An 18,965-nucleotide genomic window follows, 5' to 3' on the forward strand; every position below is an offset into this window, starting at 1 on the left:
CTTTTCCTTTCCTGATTCTACAGCCATTTTTTATCTGTGTAAGCAGCACAATAAATTAACAAAAGACATAAAGCTGAATGGACATACTTTTCCATGGCAAAGTTTATATTGGAGCTAAGCTGAAAAAAATCAGTCTGTAAGCCTGCTTTGCCAAGACAGGGAGGCAAAACAAACAACTGTACATACGTCAGAAGGCCAATTTCAGCACTGCTTAAGTTGCAGCTAATCAAAGACAGTGGGTAATTTTTTCATCCATTAGATCATAAAGGCTGCTCCACAGTGTGATCTCTCTGTAGGTAGATTGTAAGAAGTTCACACACAGCAACATGGCACAACTGTATCATATGGTAGAGGCATGTCTGGTTGGGGAACACTGCGGGAGGCAGAAGATTTGCTCAATAAGACGGCAGGCAAGTGATTTTATTTACCAAGAGCAATCTGAGCCGGGCTTCTGAAAATAGTCTCATCTTATTCCTCTTTGGTGAACTGCTGTATGTGGTATACATTTCATTATTTACTTGAGGGAAAAAAAGAAGGAGTCAAAAGAAAATCCATCTGTGTAGCTCTTTTCTCTGGGTTCATTCAACACTATTTTTCCTCAGAGGGAAAAGAAATTGTTCAATATTTCTCCACCATTACACAGGGAAAAATGAACAAAAACCAGCGAAACAGACTTGGGGGCAAACTCTTTGTGGAATATTCTTTTTGTTGTTCGCTGCCTAGTTTTCTATTTGGTAGGAGGTAAAATACATAAGTGAATTCTTTTAGAAATACCTGGGTCTCCAGCTGTGTTATGCACTTCGAAATGCATCATATCTGATGAGAGCCCATTATTGTCCTTTTATGACAGATGCTGCTTTCTGATCGGTTTCAAAGGAGACGCCCACTGTGTTGGATTTAGCTTCTTCTTCAGGGATCTCTAGGGTTTTACAAAACACACTGTAAAATCCAGCTGCTGCACTTACAGCCTTACAAATAAGGGTGTGTCTTGTGTCATGCAGCAATATATATGGGATGATTTTACAGGAGACAAACTAGATAAAGAAAAATCAAACAAAGAAATCAATGACGACGCCCCAAAAATATGCCCCATTGTTACTCCACCAGTCTCTTACCTGTCATGGTGTTTTGGTGTGTATCTGTGCAAGCATTATTAAACTATAAGGTTTTCTTTGCAGATTTTGAGCTCATATAATTTAGTTTACCAAATGTTGACATCAGCTGCAATTTACCTTGTGCCTTCAACACCTTTGAATTACTTAAAATTGACTAAACAGAGGGGGTAAAGATTTTATTCTCAAAGCCTTCCTAAAATCTTTTGTTCACTTGTATTTAATTACTAGAGGGAATTTGCTCACTTTTGCTGGGTTTATTATCTGTGTTCCCTAAAAGGTGCACCACGCCCTTAAGATTTTAACTGCAGGTTAAATCCACTTCCAGGAAGCACTACTCTGGCAGCCTAAATCCATGCGTAATCTGTGTCTAGGAAATTGCTCCCATGTGTGTTAATGCTACTGACAGCACTATTAGGTCTCAGTATTAATGGCTTGCTGAAACACACAGCTAAACAAACAAGTGCCAAAGCTAGCTAAACTTGCGTTTGCCCTGAGGGGTCTACAAAAAGAGAGATGTTACTTGGCCTTTCATACAGTAGCAGCTGATGCTGCCACAGCCTGAGTGGTCTGAAGTGCTGGTGATTATGATCTAATAATATCACCCAAATAAAGAAGGCAGCACATTAGGACAAAGGTTTGAGTAAATATTAAATATCAGGTAAGACAAAGCAGGTGACATGATATACATACATCATATTATCACAAAGACCAGATCAGTAATTACACAAATTCCAAAAAAATACATTGAAAGCCCTTATCCAATCAGAACTACAAAACAAGTTTTCTGTCCTATATGATGTACATTGAGTGTAAATGAATTCCCCCTAAGCTCCCACTTCCTTCCTCTTCCTAACATAAGGTCGCTACGGTCCCAGAGTGTTCCCTGTGGGATTGACATGAGATATGTCAATGAGATATATATTCTGTACATGTGTCAGCAGGGAGGATGGAGGGGCATGTCTGGAAACCATGCCTGTATGTGTTTGTATGTGAATGGGCATGCTTTGATACTAGAAGTCTCTGTATATATTTAAGAGATCTAACCAGTGTTCCACATTGGAGGTGTACAGAGGCTTTTGCCTGTAAATCCCCAGAGGTGGCAGCCTAACCCAAACATTCGGCTGTCAATCACTGTAAGCACCAACAGTGGTCATGACCCGGGAACAGGAAGAGGCCTTGTTGTCCCTGAGCGGATCTAACTGTGCTACTCTGGAGGAAGCCATGTATACAGTGATGTATCTGTGTTTAAAATTCTATTCAGCATATAAGCGGTGTGTAGTTGAAGCTGAGGAGAAGCTCTTGTATCTGTCACAACATCCAGTTAAAATAAGCCTATTGAACTGGTTTGCTTTTTGCCTGAATGGCTATGTGAAGTAGAATGCTTTGCTGCTCTTAAGCAACCAGGATGATGATAAAAAATTTACATACAATATGTAGAAATGATGACTTCTACATATATACAAAGAAAAACTGAAACTGACCTATGATTTCTGGTTCTTCCTGTTCCCATTTACTTTTTGTGTCAGTCACATAATTCTGATTTGTGCAGAACAATGGGGATGTGCCAAAAGAACAGGCTGGACTAGAAGTCTGAATAAGGCTCTCATCTCATTCTGAATGGGGAGACTGTGGAAGGTGCATCGTGAAGACCTCGCACCTATGAAAATATTTAGCCAGTTTGCAATCACAGTGAACAGGACTTTCCATTCAGTTTCTTTTCTCCGAAAAACATAATAATGATTAAAATAAACACAGTCTTAAGGCATTTACCACTTTGAGGTGACAAGTGGTGGAGCTGCTAGAAACAGAACTGTAAGTGACAAAACCATTGTTTAAAAATTGGTTGGCAGGCAGTTGGGACATGAAAATGAGTACGAGACAATCCACATAAAAGAAGTGCTTCAAAGATGCATTGAGCAAAAGAAGCTATGATAACAATCCAGGACATTTTGCCACTTTCTCATTTACAGCCATTTATTTTTCAGCTCACTGGGGAGGTCTTTTGGTGATGAGAAGCCTCATCATCATCCTTGCAGTGTATGTACATATGTATCATATCTAGCCTTATAATTCCATTATACAATCTATAATAAAGACATGTTTCTTCCCTCTGTCAGTAATTGTGTATTAGCAGCTCTGAGCTAATGTCAGCCCTTTTTGAACATCCTGGCGTTTGATGAAGTATGTGAAAGGTTGAAGGAGAGTGTGAGAAAAGGAACAGACAGAGAGACAAAAACACATGTACCGTGTGTTTGTCTCTGAGCCAGTGAATGAAATATAGGGTCCGAAGTGTGTGTGACTCTCTGTGTGTGTGTGTGTCCTGGCACGTGTGAGGTGGTGTGTGGGCGTCGAGAGGGAAAGCTCATAAAACCCATGATCACACTGATGAGGTCACAGGGAGTGAAACCGGAGAAAGCCTTTCATTTCCTGTCTCATTCCATCCCTCTCTCTCCTACCTCCATTCATCCATCTCTCCTCTACACTCCTGTCTATACTCCACTCCTGTTTTTCACTTGTGATCCCAAAAAGCCAAAGACTTTCTCACCCCTCTGGCTATCTGGAATTCTTCAGTATGTCACCTAACACTGGAAAGCAGGACTATGAAAGAGAGTTCAGTTTTTCTTAAATTTGAAAGAGGTTTGCTTTCAGCTTTGACAAATGAGACAAGAAAATGTAATTTGTGGTTCTCGCATTAAAATTCCTCTCACTTGTGCTCTGGTTTTTTACCACTAATGTGATCACACACATGTAGTTCTGGTGTACGGGTTGTAATGGGTATGGACTTTCTGCCATGTTACACATTTCTACCGCCTTTCTTTAAAACAAAGAAGCATCTAAAATGTCTATCAAATGTCATAAAACTTTAAAAAACTGTCTACAATTGACACCCAGGGGCAGGGTAGCTATTCAACAAGAGGCAACAATTTTTCAATATTATTTTCCCTGTGGCTTTTTTACATTACACCAATCCTTTCTTCACTAGATATCAGAGCTTCCTGTATGGGCTGATTATTGTATTTCAGACGTCTAATACTTTTTTTGACAGGTGGTCGAAGAAGTCCAAGAACAACACAGAACGCTATATTCTCCACTCAGTGCTGTCTTAGCAGGTTGCATTTACTAGCTACAAGAGCTATTTTCTGCTTCTGTGTGAAAAAAGTTAAGACATGTTTGTACCCACTAGTGCCTCCATGGCTGGATCGCACATAAAAGACGACAAACGGGATCCCTGCATGAACATTTGGAATGTTTTTCTTTGTTAATTTGACTTTTAATAGCCAGACTCACGAAAGACTCAACAACCAACTTTAACAGCTTGCTTACCATCAATTTTCTTCACACTTCACCAAAACCTCTAAGCACACCTGAGCTCACTCCAGCAACACAACAGCTGAGAAGCAGTGCAGCAGAGGATAACAGAACACACACAACTACTCCCGCAGTTACACTGCTTCTTATCACAGGCTCATTACTGGTCAGTGTTTGACAAAAACTCCAAGGGGCAACAGTAGCTGGCTGCCAGATTGCCTGTCCCATCTGTGTGCTCACGTTTAGCAGAGGGAGGAAAATTAAAGGCAGGAAAAGCAGGAATGGTGCTGAGGGAACCTGTGTTTACTCACATGAATATAAGTGTTCACCCAGACCAAAACAAGAGCCAAGCTACAGGATATGAGATCAGAGCAAACAAAAAGACGACTTAATGGCAAGAGGAGTCAGTGTCAAATGAAATAAGGCACCGTGATTAGAGCAGATTTCCAAAAAATGAATGCATGAAGAAGGCAATGCAGTTTGTGAATCAGGGCTGTATGTGTGCATTTTTCTCTGATCATCACTAAGCAAACTGCCACTACTGATTAATCTTGATCGAATACCTCTTTGTGTTTGTGTGGCTACAATATATTCCATTTGTTCCCCCAAAGGGGAAGCCAGCGAAGCTGCAGCACTAACAGTGATTATGTATTCTGCATCCAGTAGAAGGTTGTGCACAGGAGACCTCAGGCTTTCTCAGAACCATATTTTATGTATTTTTTTTTTTATTTATTCCAGTTTCATAAAAACAAACAAATTAGATAATGTGGATGGGGAGTCTGGGATTAATTTTGAAGCAGCTGATTAGTCTGAGTTTGTGTGTGTGTGTCGTAGGATAATTGTGTCTGGGACCATGCCTAAAAAGCCTTCAGGCTTTACTGCAGCCTGGGAGATAGAAACACTCCCACCTCTTCCTGCTACCTCAGTCTCCACCCCCCACCACCACAACCTATTCTGCTTTTTCACAGGACAAACCTGATCATTAGCTGGTGTCTTCTTTCCTCTTTCCATCATCCTGCATTTTCCCTTAAACATGCAGGTCACACTAATAAAAAAATATTGCTGAGATCTTTGTTTTGACAAAATATACATCAAAGTAAACAAGGGAAATAAGGAATATTTTAATGTCAAAATCTCAACTGCAGAGGGAACCATTTCAAACCTTTTATGGAGAACATGTTGAGTCCTTGACTTGTACAAAAATGAAAACATACAAAGTATTTTGAAGAGTACACAACAAAACGTTTGGAAGAGGTATTTGAACACCAACCTGCAAGTGCAACAATCGCTTTCAGTCCTAGCCATTACTGTCTGCTATCACAACACAGCAGTCTTAGGTTTAGTGTTCCGTTCTGACGAACGCACCACACTTAGAAAAACACCTAAACAAATAAAACAGACATTTTTTTTACAGCTTTTCTTGGAGTTGGATTATTTAGTCAAATACTTAGATTTGACTAATTCTGCAGACAATTTGAAAACTGCAGGTCTTTGCAAATTAAGCAAATTTTCAATTCTATGGTATTACATCTAGATTATAGGCCACTCCTATAAATACATTTAACAGGTTTTCTGTTAACATAATGTGTCAGCTCTGCTTGTGATCAGTTCTTATCCACCATCACTGTAATCACCAGAGCATATTTGTCTATCAGTAGCTTTTGTTGTGTTGTTTTCTGTCATAGTTCCTATCCCATTGGACAATAGTAATCATGACTGTGTAGTAAACTTATTGCAGGACCCTGATCAGGTCCAGCCCGATCCGTCCTCTCTGAGCATCCACATTCAGGACCCGCACCTCCACCCGCTCCCCAGGTCCCAGAGCCAGGCTGCGACGGCGCTGACTGACAGGCAGCTTGTCCAAGGTGATGTTGCTCTTATGGATGAGGCCTGAGCGGCCAACACCGATATCTACAAAAGCCCCGAACAGAGTTGTGTTGTCCACCCGGCCTGTTAGCACTGCGCCCACTCGCAGGTCACTCATTGAGACAATGCCACGCTTAAAGTCGGCCTTCCCAAAATCTAGGGATAGCAGAGACAGCGGTCAGAAATACAAAATAGCTACATAAAAATACGGGAGAGAAATCAAAAACAAAATTAAGCTTTTTGGTGAAAGCTAGTAACAAATATTTTGAGGAGAGTTGAGAGAGGATGTAGAAACATTAGAGGCTGGGGCAGAAACTACACGTTGAGCTGCTTCTCAACAATTATCTCTGCATACGTCTATATTTCACAGGATTGTGTTAACCCCCATTTTCCACTTCGCCTGTTCATGAAATCTTTTCCCTTTCTGTGACATTAACACAAACAAGGAAGGCTTGCACTCCAGGAAATAGTCTGGTCCAATTATCCTCCCCACAGCAGTGATTTCATGCGGTAGCTTCAGCCCATCTGTTTACTCAGCTGAACGCTGGCTAGGAGGCCAAGCGTAGTGTAGTGCAACTGAATAGGGCCAACCTGAGAATGAACCGTGAAGCCGCGTTCCTTAATTTTGAGAAGTGTAAGCCAGCACTAACTGGGTATCAATGCTGGACTGTTTTCCTCACCACATGAAACTGTATAAAAAAGTAGAACCTGATTGAAAAAAAAAAAAAGAATGATTCAGTATTTAACTTTTGATTGGTCTGAAAATGAGATGGATATTTGAACTTTCATCTTTTGTTTTTCCACCTCAAGAGGCTTTATTTGTATTTTAAATCAGTGTAGTTTTGCAAAATGGAAAGTCTCTTAATTTAATGCAGAACATAGACTCTTATTAATTTTATTCAGGACACAATAAGGGTTTTCTATGGCTTGTTATATTGTTTTGTTAAGGCTGAATAAGGCTGTTAAATATATTACACATAACCCTTTTTCAAATACTTGCACATTCACATAATGAAAACATGGGCAAAACTAAATATAAAGTTTTGTTACTGTGTAGACACAGTAGCTTTATTTGCATGCTTATAGGAGGCGGAACTAGGCTTGAGATTAAGGAGAAAAACAGAGTTCTTTGTGTGTATCTGTACAGAAACTCTGTCCAACAACAGTCTGCTGGACCCATCACACCCTGTCAGAAACATACTGCTTGCATTGTTGGGCTACAGGGAGGAAGCCACAGCACTGTCAGATCCTATCGAGTTACACTGCCAAGACATGCCTATTATAGTAAAGGCAAGAAAACCCAATGTGTGTTGTAACTAGCAAACCAGTCAAAGCGCTGGACACATACAAGTTTGATTTTCTATCAGTCCGCAGGGACCTATAAGCGATACTATGGAGGAAAGATGAGAGAAAGGTTACTGTGATGTTTTGAAGATAAGGGCGGTCTATGAAATATTATCATATTAAACACAGAGAGACACAGAGGAGCATATTCAACTGTGGTTTTGTCTGATCTAGATTTCTTACAATTTACTGTTCATCAGCAAATGTCTATATATTTCTTTTTTTGTTTTTCAAATTGCATGTTCTGACTAACTGGCTGGCCAGACGCTGGCTCGTCTGCTGACTCTACATAGCACTACTAGGTCTGGATTCAAAATAAATAAATTTACACTGTTCCAAGACAAATGATTATTAAGATAAGTAACATGAAAGCTACATTGTTAATCTATCTCAGATTAAACAAAACTGCAACGCTATACATGCAGAAGAAAACTTTCTGCACATTTTGCTTTAATTCCCCTCATGGTTTAAAACATCAAATCGTTTTAAAACCTGCATAAATGTTATATTGATACATCACATTATTTCCCATTGGAAGGTTTGATGCTTATGTGAAAACATTTGTTGAGTGAGTGTGTGACTTACTTTGTCGCATGTCAAACCCAGGGGGCTCCGTCAGGCCATCTATGATGAGTTTGAGTGTCTCCGGTGTGGTGTCCAGGGTAAAGGCCAGTTCCTCCACAGAGCTGGTTCTGACCTTTCTCTCTACACAGTGTCGTAGGTCGGCACTCCCGATCTGGTCCACAGTCCCACCCACAAGGGAAATAAATCTAAACAGGATGGTGGTATATAAGAAAAAATGTACATTTTGCAGCAAAGACTGAAAACACTGGCAGCTAAAAAAAAAAACATGAGAAAAAAAGAGAACCGTAAAAGATGCAAGGGGAAAAAAAGAAAGTAATGCAGGTAAACTGAGTGTGAGGTGGGGGGAAAGAGTATGAGTAATACAAACAAATGCATGAGATGCCAAGGGGGCAGTTTGTGTTCTAAAAAACATGCACATGTCCCAAATACACCCCCCTGGTAAATCAGGTAAATCCACAGTTGGCTGTAAACACCCTGACACCTTGTCTCATGAAACTGCCTTCACTGCGTTAAGGTTGGACTGTTTATCCATCTGTCAACTGCCAGTCTGTCAGCCACACTGGTATCGCTTTATTCTAGAATCAAGTCCTACCACATAATGTCTAGACAGCACGTAGGGTTGCACCATTTCCAGATCACTAAGCCTGAGATATAAATCCAAACTAATTAGCCAGCCCGTACTCTAAACAGACAGAATGACACAATGGCCTAAAAGCTGAAGTAGCAAATGTGTGTGTCTCACGTTTTGTGCAAATTGTATATATTACAGTAGGCACTTGGCACAGCTGGTGATAGATGTGAATGCATTTGTCTGTATGCATGTGTTCCTGTGTGGACCAGCTGGGCAGCGTCCATGATGGATGTCGCTCACTGGCAGCCTGACGCCAAACAGACTCAGCAGCTGTCCACCCCATGATGGACAGAACAGGTGTACATACATACTTACAACAACATACACACACACACACACACACACACACACTCACACACAAAGTTGATTCATACACAATGTTTTTTAGAAATGCTCGTTTGGAACTAGGAGGAACAGTACCGATGTAACATGAAACAGCTTGTGTACAAACTATGTATGAGACAGCTGTGAGTTGAGAGGCCCCTCACCGTTGAAGTCACTGTCTGCTGTCCAAAAGAGGGAGACAAGCGGAATCAATCCCTCAACACCAGCAAGCTAGATCGGTACAAAATAGTAGCTGACTATGTGCCAGAAATGGCTTTGTGGTGAGGAAACAACACCTTTGGACCAAAATGGATGTCTGCCTTGCACTAGCTTCTTCTCTCTTGTGTCTCCCTGAGCTTCTAAACTTTCCAACCATATATCTCTTTGCAGGAAAAGAAGTAGTTGTGTCTTGATGGCTTAGTGGTCTAAACATACCACATGGCTTGCCTGTTCGGAACCCAGACAGGGATATGAAGTTGAAAAAACTTGGAGACAGTCAATTACTTATCTTACTGGAAGTATCAAATAAGTTGTCCCCAGCTATCTTGCATAATTCCCAAGAGCAGAAGTTTAAGGTTTTCCCTGATCATATCTAAAACTAGGCAAACTTATGAGGTCCGAGAGTTAAGACACAGCATGTTAAGGAAAGTTTAGGACCATCTCTTACACCTAACTATCAATAAATATTTAGTGTCTGAGAGGAAAGGAAAGCACAGGAGAGATCCATTTGGATTTAGTTGAGTTCCACTGTCAGGTGTGTGCGCTGCACCTCTCATTTTTCACTGGTGTATGTTAGTACTTAAGGGGTACCAGGGGTCCAGAGGCCTCCACCACTGTTGGGTTCATACTTATATAATTACTACCAACACTGTGTGTGCATGTCTGTGTGAATGTGGTGTTGGGTGGGCTATAATATAGATTTTAACCAGGCCCACAGCAAGAGCTCACTCTGTCTTGTGTTATAGAAATATTGGACTCTGGCTGTTATTATCAGAGAAATATTCGTCACAGAGGGGAGCCCCTTTACCTCACACCAGATTAATAATTATTATTTCACAGAGTGGACTTAACTTTCTTATAAGAGTGTGTCAGTAGTATTCTAATGTGAAATATTCTGAAAACATAGATCAGGTGAATACCTTATAATCTTTACAGAGAAGTTTAACTTTCATCAAACAATTCACACCATTTCTGAAACAAAGGTGGAAAAATCGTGTCTGTGCCTTTGTGTTCCTGCTTGTGTGCGTGTGTGAGGTATATAGTTACAAAAAGGGGTTGATGTGTGGGCTGTGAGCAGTAATGGAGGATCCAGTTTCACTAATGTGATGAACATGATATTCCTTATACACTATAGAGACACACACACATTTATAGATATAGCATTCCTTCACAACCCTCCCTACAAATCTGTTTTCATCAGTTGTAGATGAAAATCATCGACAATCCTAGATTGGCAGAGAACATGCCAGAAAATAAATAAGTATATCTATAGAAGAGACACTGAAAGAATAGCAAGATGTTAACAGGGAAAGGAAATAATACTGAAAAAGTTTTAAATGCACTGTGTGGAAAAAAAGGATATAAATACAACAGAGGAAAAGAGGTAATAAAAAAAAAGAATGGGGCTGACAACTATCCATTGGCATCTATATTCAACACACAGACACATAAATTTACAAAGACACATGGTCGCACATGCAACATTAATCTATCTGCATAGAGGCATACTCCCCCCACACACATGTACTGAGGCCATTAAAGGCACATCAACAGGGGAGCAATGCTTAAAGCCACTAGTGTCAGAACTTATGTAGACTAAACACAGTTGAGTGACTACAGCTGCAGGAGAGAGGGCTCTTTCTCTCTCTCTCTTTGTCCATCCATCTGTCTCTCAGTCTCTCCCCTCACACACACACACACACGCAGGACATAGAACTCTTGGGCAGATGTTCAATGTGCTTTTGATATCAGCATCAGCAGCGCTAACAATCATTTCTCACACAAGGACACACAGCCACTGATGAGCACACATACAAACCAACGCCTCCTCTCTTGTATCCCATGTCTGCGTAAATCAAATCAGAGCCCTCCACTACTCTAACCATCCCCATATGAGATGGTGTCAAAATCAACTCCATCTTATCCTGAACATGCTTTGGCCAGTGGGGTACGCTGCTTCACACACGTGTGTGCATCTCTTTTTATGTTTGTGTGTGTCCTGTACCTCTGTGCCACATAGTAGGATTCTGGGTGTATGCAGGTCTGGTCCAGGGGGTTAAATGAGGTGGGTATATTGACACTGGTCTTCCCTTTGCTCTTCTTAGCCACTGGTTTCTCTGGCAATGTGGGTGCAGGCTGAAGTGAGGGTTTGACACTGTTTTGACAAGAAAGAAATGCATTTTAAATTCATGAGGTAGTCCAAGTCTTAGACACCCTTCATAACTGTTTATCAAAGGGCTGATTCATCAAATAACAAAAATAAGCATTTTTACATTTCCTCTAGTAGTATCCTGCTGTGAATGCAGGTTTATTTATTTATTTTACTGACCTCTAAGATTAATGCTTACAAGCCAATACAGCTGTGATTAATTCATTTTGTTTGCACCAATCACTGCAGTGAAAATGGAATACATGAGATATTTTGACACTTATGTGACAGCTGACCCTTTAATTAGAAATAGATTAAAAAACTGAACTGTGAAACAGCAACATATAACAATGCAACCTTTTGTGGCTTTGTGAAAGTGTACATACTGCATCTACCTCTGTATGGTTTGGGGGTTGATTCTGATGAAGCCAACACACTGCTGATAGGTCTTTGGTCCCATGCCTTTGACAAGTTTAAGTTGCTCCCTATTGATAAAGGGACCCTTCTGCTCTCTCCACTCTGCCAGATTTCTTGCAGTGCCTGCATTTAGGCCTGCTACATGCCTAAGGAAAAAAAACATCAAGAAATTTAGCAGAAAAAAATACCATTTTGGAATTACTGCAACATTGTGGTATATGATGAATGCACTGTCCACAACAGATTCATTTGATACACAAACAAACACAGCAGATTTTGAGACTGTGACCTGCCATTTGAATGAGCACTGGAAGCACAAGAGATACACATGAGCCAGTACTTAGTAAGTATATTTGTCCAGTTTTGGTGGCATAAAGAAGTGAGGTGGTTTAAACCTTAATTAGGTCAGCTCTGTTAATGTCCATGGTGCTAAAACACACTATGCTATGTCAACACTCCACATAATACCTCAGTCATCAACACGTCTGTGTGTATATACATATGTATATGTGGCTAGCAGGAATGGAAAAAGCTCACTTGCCGAGCAGACAGGTAAACAGATGACCTGATGCCTGCCTTACAGCTAATGGCAGCTCATTTCATACTATTTGTTTCTACTGCACGAAAGTGTGTGTGTGCGTGTGTGTGTGTGTGTGTGTGTGCGTCAAATTTGCACTTGTGAGTTGTGTGCACTGTAAAGGTTTTTCAGAAGTGTGTTAAAGTAGTATTCCAATTCTGTAAATATATGCACACATGTACAAAACGTCTTCTCCTCTCATTGTATGTTTCTATGTGTATGTCTACTTTATTCTCTCTGTTAATTCCACTCAGTAAGCAGGGCCAGGGTGTGAAGCATTAGTCTAAACAGAAAAACTGGCAGGTCATTTCTGTGTTTGTGTATGTGTATGCATCGAGCCTGCGCCTGTGCATGAGTGTGAATGAAGCTTTGCCATGTTGTGACTGCTACAGGAAAGTATGTCAGAGGTCTGAGCCCTACTTCATCACTTTTTCAGAATTTGAGTATCTGCATTTGTAAGAGCTTATGCTCTTGTATGTAAGTATATGCAAAGGTTTCAGGCACTTTAGTGTTCATACAGTGATTTTTTTTAAGGTTTTTTTAAAAAACATTTTTTTTAAAACTGTTTCCAGTGGGGACACAGGGGACACAGCAAAAGCACCCAGCCTATTTTTTCAGGCAGTAAATCTTTCTTATGCTGCCACCCAGTGCACTTCTAATTGAAACTCTCTTATCTTTTCAGAAACGGTTTAGTTTTTCCACTGTTGCTCTGACTCAGGTAACCAATCGTGTGTCCCCCTGGTAACCAAGAAAATAGATGATAAACTTCTTCTAATGAGAAGTATCTAAGGCAGCCAAATACTCAGAAGACTGATGATCTCCAAGGACCAGGGCAGCCTTTCTGCCAGGTGCCACTGTTATCTGAGAGGGGCACTAGGTTATCCGTTTTTCTGTTTGCTGACCTTTGTGTGAAGTAGATAAATAAATAAAATTAGTGTCAATAATGTTTTTAGTGCTTAAAAATATGTGTCTTTCTGTATCATCTACCTCATGAGCACCTCGGAGCAGATGTTGATGTCCACACCCACAAAGCTCACACACTCCTCCACAACGCCATCCAGTGCTGCCTTCAGAGCTCCCGCTGACACATCATGCTATAAAAACACATTTAACGAAACCAAATAGATTATTTCAACGTAAAACACACATGGATACTGCCACTGAATAAATAATCACAACAAAAATAGAACACCAGAGAAAATATGAAATAACTGCTTCCAAGGGAAATAAAAATAGGCATTCACATATGAACAAGGACATTAGAAATACTGACAGTAAAAGGTGATACAATAAGTAAGGGGTAGAGAAATATTCCAAGAGGGGAAGACAGAGAGTTGATTGACAGACAGAGAGAGCGAGAAAGAAAAAGAGAGCAGAGAATGTTTAGTTTGGCTCATTAACGAATGTTTCCTCTAATAGAATGTTCTTGTGTGTAGCACTCTGTCGATAAAGATCCTCCAAATGAACTCTCCACACTTTTTACACCACCAACCAATCAACCATTCATCAGGACATATTTTCCAAAAGGACTGCAGTCTTTTTCCTAATAAGGAGCAGGGAGAAGCGAAGAGAAGAGCAGGGGAGAGAAGAGGAGAGAAACAAAACTCCCAAATACAATTAAAGACAATATTCAGTTAAGCATTTGTCCTCAGACAAAAAGAAGCCTGTGGGCTGTGTGACAGTGCCAAAAACCAAAGAGTTCAACTGGAGACTGATGCCTCAGCAACTGCTTGAGGATTAACTGACACTCTAAACTAGACTACTGTTCGCTGTGCACGTGTGTGTGTGTCAGCGCAAGCGCATGTTTTGTGTGTTGTATATTAACGTGACTGACACAAGCATGGGTTGTCCCGTAACTTGATCAAGCTCTGAACAAACACTGACTTGTAAACAGAACAACAATGCCAGCTAACAAACACACCCTCCTCTGTCAGCATTAACAAGACAGCAGGACAGATGAGGACAGAGAAGGAGGGTTCAGCATCTATGACTAAAAGAACACACAGAACTCCAATACATAGTTTCAGCAGTGGCCTATGGTCATACGTGTAGCCTTTTTTTATGAATGAAACAATCATTTATAATTTCAGTAGCTGGCACACATGGATAAAAATGTGTAAAGATAAAGATGGGAAGACGTAGATGCAACACAACACCCCGAGAGTATGATCGCTGTGGCACTGTAGCCAGGGGCATTTTGGAGACAATAAAAATAACTTTCCAAACAGCAAAACCTTCCCATAAAACTTAGACTGAAAGATTTATGATTTCTGCTGAGTGGATATAAGAAGAGAAGACAGTCAGAGTTAATTGGAGAGGACAAAAAGGAAATCACCCGTAATGTCACACCAGAGAAGAATGTTTTCACACGAGAAAGGTGGAGGTGTGTGAAGCAGTGTGAGTTTTAACCTGCAGTAAAAGGCTGATGAATGTGTTCTCACATTCTTATTGAAACCTTATAGAGGTGGGAGCAGTGCAGGAATATCTAAGCTATTGTAAGACTGAACACAGAGGTGCATGTGCACCACAGTGCATAACTTAATTAGGGATGGGATAAACTCAACTGAAACTGTAACCCAACTTTAAGAACATTTCACTTCCAGACACTAAAGCAAGATGTACTGCAAACAGGAATGCAATCATAATCAGATCTAGACCAAAGACCGACACCAGTGAAACAAATAAAAAAATGACTTTTTATAATTCATAATGCTGTCTTTTTAGATGCCACGTCTTGAATAGAAAGGTGTGGTTAAGGAGAAAACCAAGCAAGACGATTGCACCAATAGCAGTTGAAGACAGTAACTGCTACATAAAACAAGCAGGTTCTGCTCTAACAGATCTGCAATTTTATATTGCAGATGGCCAAAGACTTAAAACATACAGTAACAGCTACCCAAGAGTTTCGCAAGGCAAGGAACTGAGGCATTCTTCAATGGACAAGTCAGTCATCTAATCACAACCCAACAGAGAATGCTTTTAATGTACAAAACACACTTTTAATGTACAGAACACAAGACTGAAGGCAGAAAGAGCCACAAACAAACAGCAGCTAAAGACAGCTGCATTAAAAGCCTGGCAATGCATCTCAAGTGAGAAAACTCAGTATTTGGTCATATCAAGGGGGTTATCCTGCCATGTAGACAGTATGGGACTCCATGTAGCTTTCCTGTAGCTTTGTATCTGTCAATACGTGTATGCCACTTTTTTCCCTGCTTATGCTGTTAACCTATGTCCCTCTGACATTTTCACTCTGAATTTTACTTTACTGCAAATGGCAAGGTAAGAGACCAGAGATATTGATATATACAAGGAAGAAAAGATAGATATTCTGCTACTATCCAGTTTAAAATCACCTCCACTCCCTCATTCCTTGGTCACAACTCTAGAACCCCAAACCTCAAATAATTCAGAACCAATGAACTGGATCCCTATGTGTGAAGGTCATGCTTGCATTGGCCAGAAACCAGCTACATTTAACCACCCAATATGGATGAACAAAGTGCTTCTGTCTGCACCTCGACTATTTAACGCTGCGAGTTACCACATGTCAATCAGATAGAGAGAGGGAGCTAAAAACAGTGGTGAAAAATACAGTTGAGACAAAATTAAAAAACTTTTTTTTGAAGGTGATAAAACTGAAACACATGCATGGCATGCATATGTATAATCTAAAGCCAGAGCAAAAGTAATTGCTTAGGGTTGAGGCGCAGTGACACTGATGGCAGAAGTCTTCACACTGACAGCGGATGAGCGATGCCAGAGTTTGGCAACCAGACCCATGGAGGAGCCAGAATGGCTGCATGCACTGAGAGCCTCGGGGAAGTAAATGATGGAAGGTGAACATAAGATTTTTGTTCAGTCTGTTGTATTTGTAAGACCAGTTCTTTCTCAAGTAATGGAATGCTGAATGTGAAACAGATGAGGGGCATCTATCTGTACATATAAAGTGACAATGGTGTACTGAAGATCCTGCTTCAACCACATTGAATGAGGTGCTAATTTAAATACCTCTATTAGCTGGAGAATGAAAGTGTCTTAAGTAGCCTGCTCTTGTTGATAAAAGTCATTATCAGTAGATGAAGGATGTTGCAACAGAAGTATTCTTCTAAATCCAGCTTTATTTAAAACATTCGACTATATATGCTGCAGAGAAACTTCCAGGGTCAGAACAATTCCAAAACTGTCTTCTGAAAACAAATATGAAAAAAAAAAATCATATGTGCTCACTGAGTTTGTGAGAGACATAGAATTGAATCTGCTGCTGTATTTCTGTATTTGATATCTTTCACCCTGAGATAATCAGTGGACTATGTACAAATGAACAATGCCTGAGGTTATTTGAAGGTCATGTTCTCTTAGAATGACAACTTCTTTAAGGTCTCTGAGAACTTCCTCCTGAATACCGTGTGCTATTCTAGGCATGTAGGCTTGGCTGGGTATATTTGTGTGTCATTGTTCAGGAAGTTGAAAAATAGCCATTAGGCTTTCATGAAAGGTGTTGGAAAAACATAAAACCATCTCCGTGCTGTCATATCACTTTCAGCTGTTGATTTATGACTGGTGTTTATGCCCATATGTTTTCTCTCACGCATGTACACGCACGCACACGCACGCACACGCACACACAGGGACTGCTAAACAGAACATGTTACTTGCTTTCTTTTATGGTGAAGATGGCCCAGGCTACCTTTCCTTTTAGCATATATCCATCTAGTATTCTGATGTAAGTTTTACCCTTTTAACTACTGGTTTAATTTCCGTCTAGATAAAGCTTGTGACATCATTGTGCAGATTTACTGCTACAAGTTTTAACACTGAAACTCAACCAACCCCGTTAAATGCGTTGAATGTAAACCAGACAGCAAAATAATTAGTAGCCTGACATTACAACAGCCAGCAAATGCATTATTACTTGTTGAAGTTGGTAATTGGCATGGGCTTGTGCACATCTATTACACAAGGAAAGCTTAATTCGCCTTAAACTCAGTAAACAGTCGGACACTCAAAAACATGCTGTAACAAATCTAAAGGAAATAATTAAAATACTATCAGACAATGTTTGGCAGCTTCTGCCACTGTTGGAATCCTTAAGAGTGTGGTTTTTTTCCCACGACTCGAAAAGTCGAGGCGGGAACTATCAATCACTGTCGAGCCTCCATTTCTTAGCTCTTCTTCCTTCCAAACGCTGTGCCTGCTCCTGTCTCCCCTGAAGGCACAACCATTCAAGAGTGAAAGATGCTAAAGCTGACACATACACATTTTCAAGCTGGCAAGCGCGCACACACACACAATGCTACAGGATCTGTGTGAAAGTGACATCACTCCCACCAACCTTAAATTCCTGTAAGTCAGTACAAATGTACATGAAGATGCCGTTTTTCTAGTGACCTAGTTAGATAGAAAGACACTCGCTATCGGTAAAAAGACCTTTACTCTGCAAAACCTTATTTATTTATTTCAACAAGGTCTATGCACATAGGTCCACTTCCTCTGCTGACATATTTTACAATCAATATGGCACTCATCCCAGTGTTAAAGTATTTGCATTCCAAATATTTTGATACCAGTCTTAACTGATCTGAGCACGCAGCCTCTTTGCCTAACATGGCCCTTTCCAGACAAAAGTATACGCCCACTACGTGTAAAAGATAGATGAAAACATGACATGAAAGATAAATGGTAGATTAGGATTAGGATTGGGGCAGGGAAATTTAAGAATAAAGCTGGAGTGAGGGAAGTAGAATGGTTAAGAGAGAGGGGAAGAGTGACAGTTTCTTTAATATCCGGCTGGCAGGCAATGTTTTCTTACACAGCAGTGTGTGTCTCTGTGTGTATTTTCCAGTAGCAGTTAGTTTCACGGCTCTGGGGATTACCCAGCTGTCAACAGACCAATGCAACATAATGAGCTGATTGACAGATGAAGGACTTGTTCAAAGGCCACATCTTCCTAGTGTCTAATTATCAGGGGCACAAGGCACCTAAATGTTTATCCATGTAAATGAACTCAACTGTAACAATTTATCTTAAAGCTATAATAATATAAGTGGCTTCTAAATGCAGTGTGCTGTAACAACTAAATTAAAATAAAAGTAATAAGCCAGGCTCTCCATTCAGACATGCATCTGGCGAAATCTCTAGCCAGAAAAAAAACTTGTCAGCCGGTGGTGTTATAGTGAAAACAGTGTTCCCACACCAATACTTACATCCAATCTGATTTTAATGGGCCTCACTTTTTTAGCCCTCAGCTCATTTCCGCCTTTCTTTCAGAGCTGTCACTCACTAGGTCAGCATAGGGAGAGAGAGCGCGCTCATGCTGTGCCAGCTGTCTAGAGTTACATCTGCCCTTATGCTTTTTGGGTCTAATGGCAATAAACTTTCAGAACACTCACAACGCCATGAATCACAAGAACTTGCTAGAAAACACAC

The 18,965-nt window shown here is 40.4% G+C and overlaps 1 protein-coding gene across 2 annotated transcripts in view; it reads right to left on the reverse strand.

Annotated features, from left to right (window-relative positions):
- Positions 1–5,845: 5,845 nt before the first annotated feature.
- The window catches only part of srbd1 (S1 RNA binding domain 1), a 35,922-nt gene continuing 22,802 nt past the window's right edge, over positions 5,846–18,965 (reverse strand). For both annotated transcript variants that reach the window (XM_028423250.1, XM_028423248.1), the window contains 5 exons: positions 13,524–13,630; positions 11,938–12,105; positions 11,399–11,548; positions 8,220–8,404; positions 5,846–6,446 (listed from right to left, as the gene is read on the reverse strand). In XM_028423250.1, the coding sequence (XP_028279051.1) occupies positions 6,154–6,446; positions 8,220–8,404; positions 11,399–11,548; positions 11,938–12,105; positions 13,524–13,630 (903 nt within the window). In that variant the 3' untranslated portion in view covers positions 5,846–6,153. The remainder of the gene's footprint in view (positions 6,447–8,219; positions 8,405–11,398; positions 11,549–11,937; positions 12,106–13,523; positions 13,631–18,965) is intronic.

Source organism: Parambassis ranga, chromosome 15 (assembly GCF_900634625.1).
Source record: "Parambassis ranga chromosome 15, fParRan2.1, whole genome shotgun sequence".
Lineage (NCBI taxonomy): Eukaryota > Metazoa > Chordata > Actinopteri > Ambassidae > Parambassis > Parambassis ranga.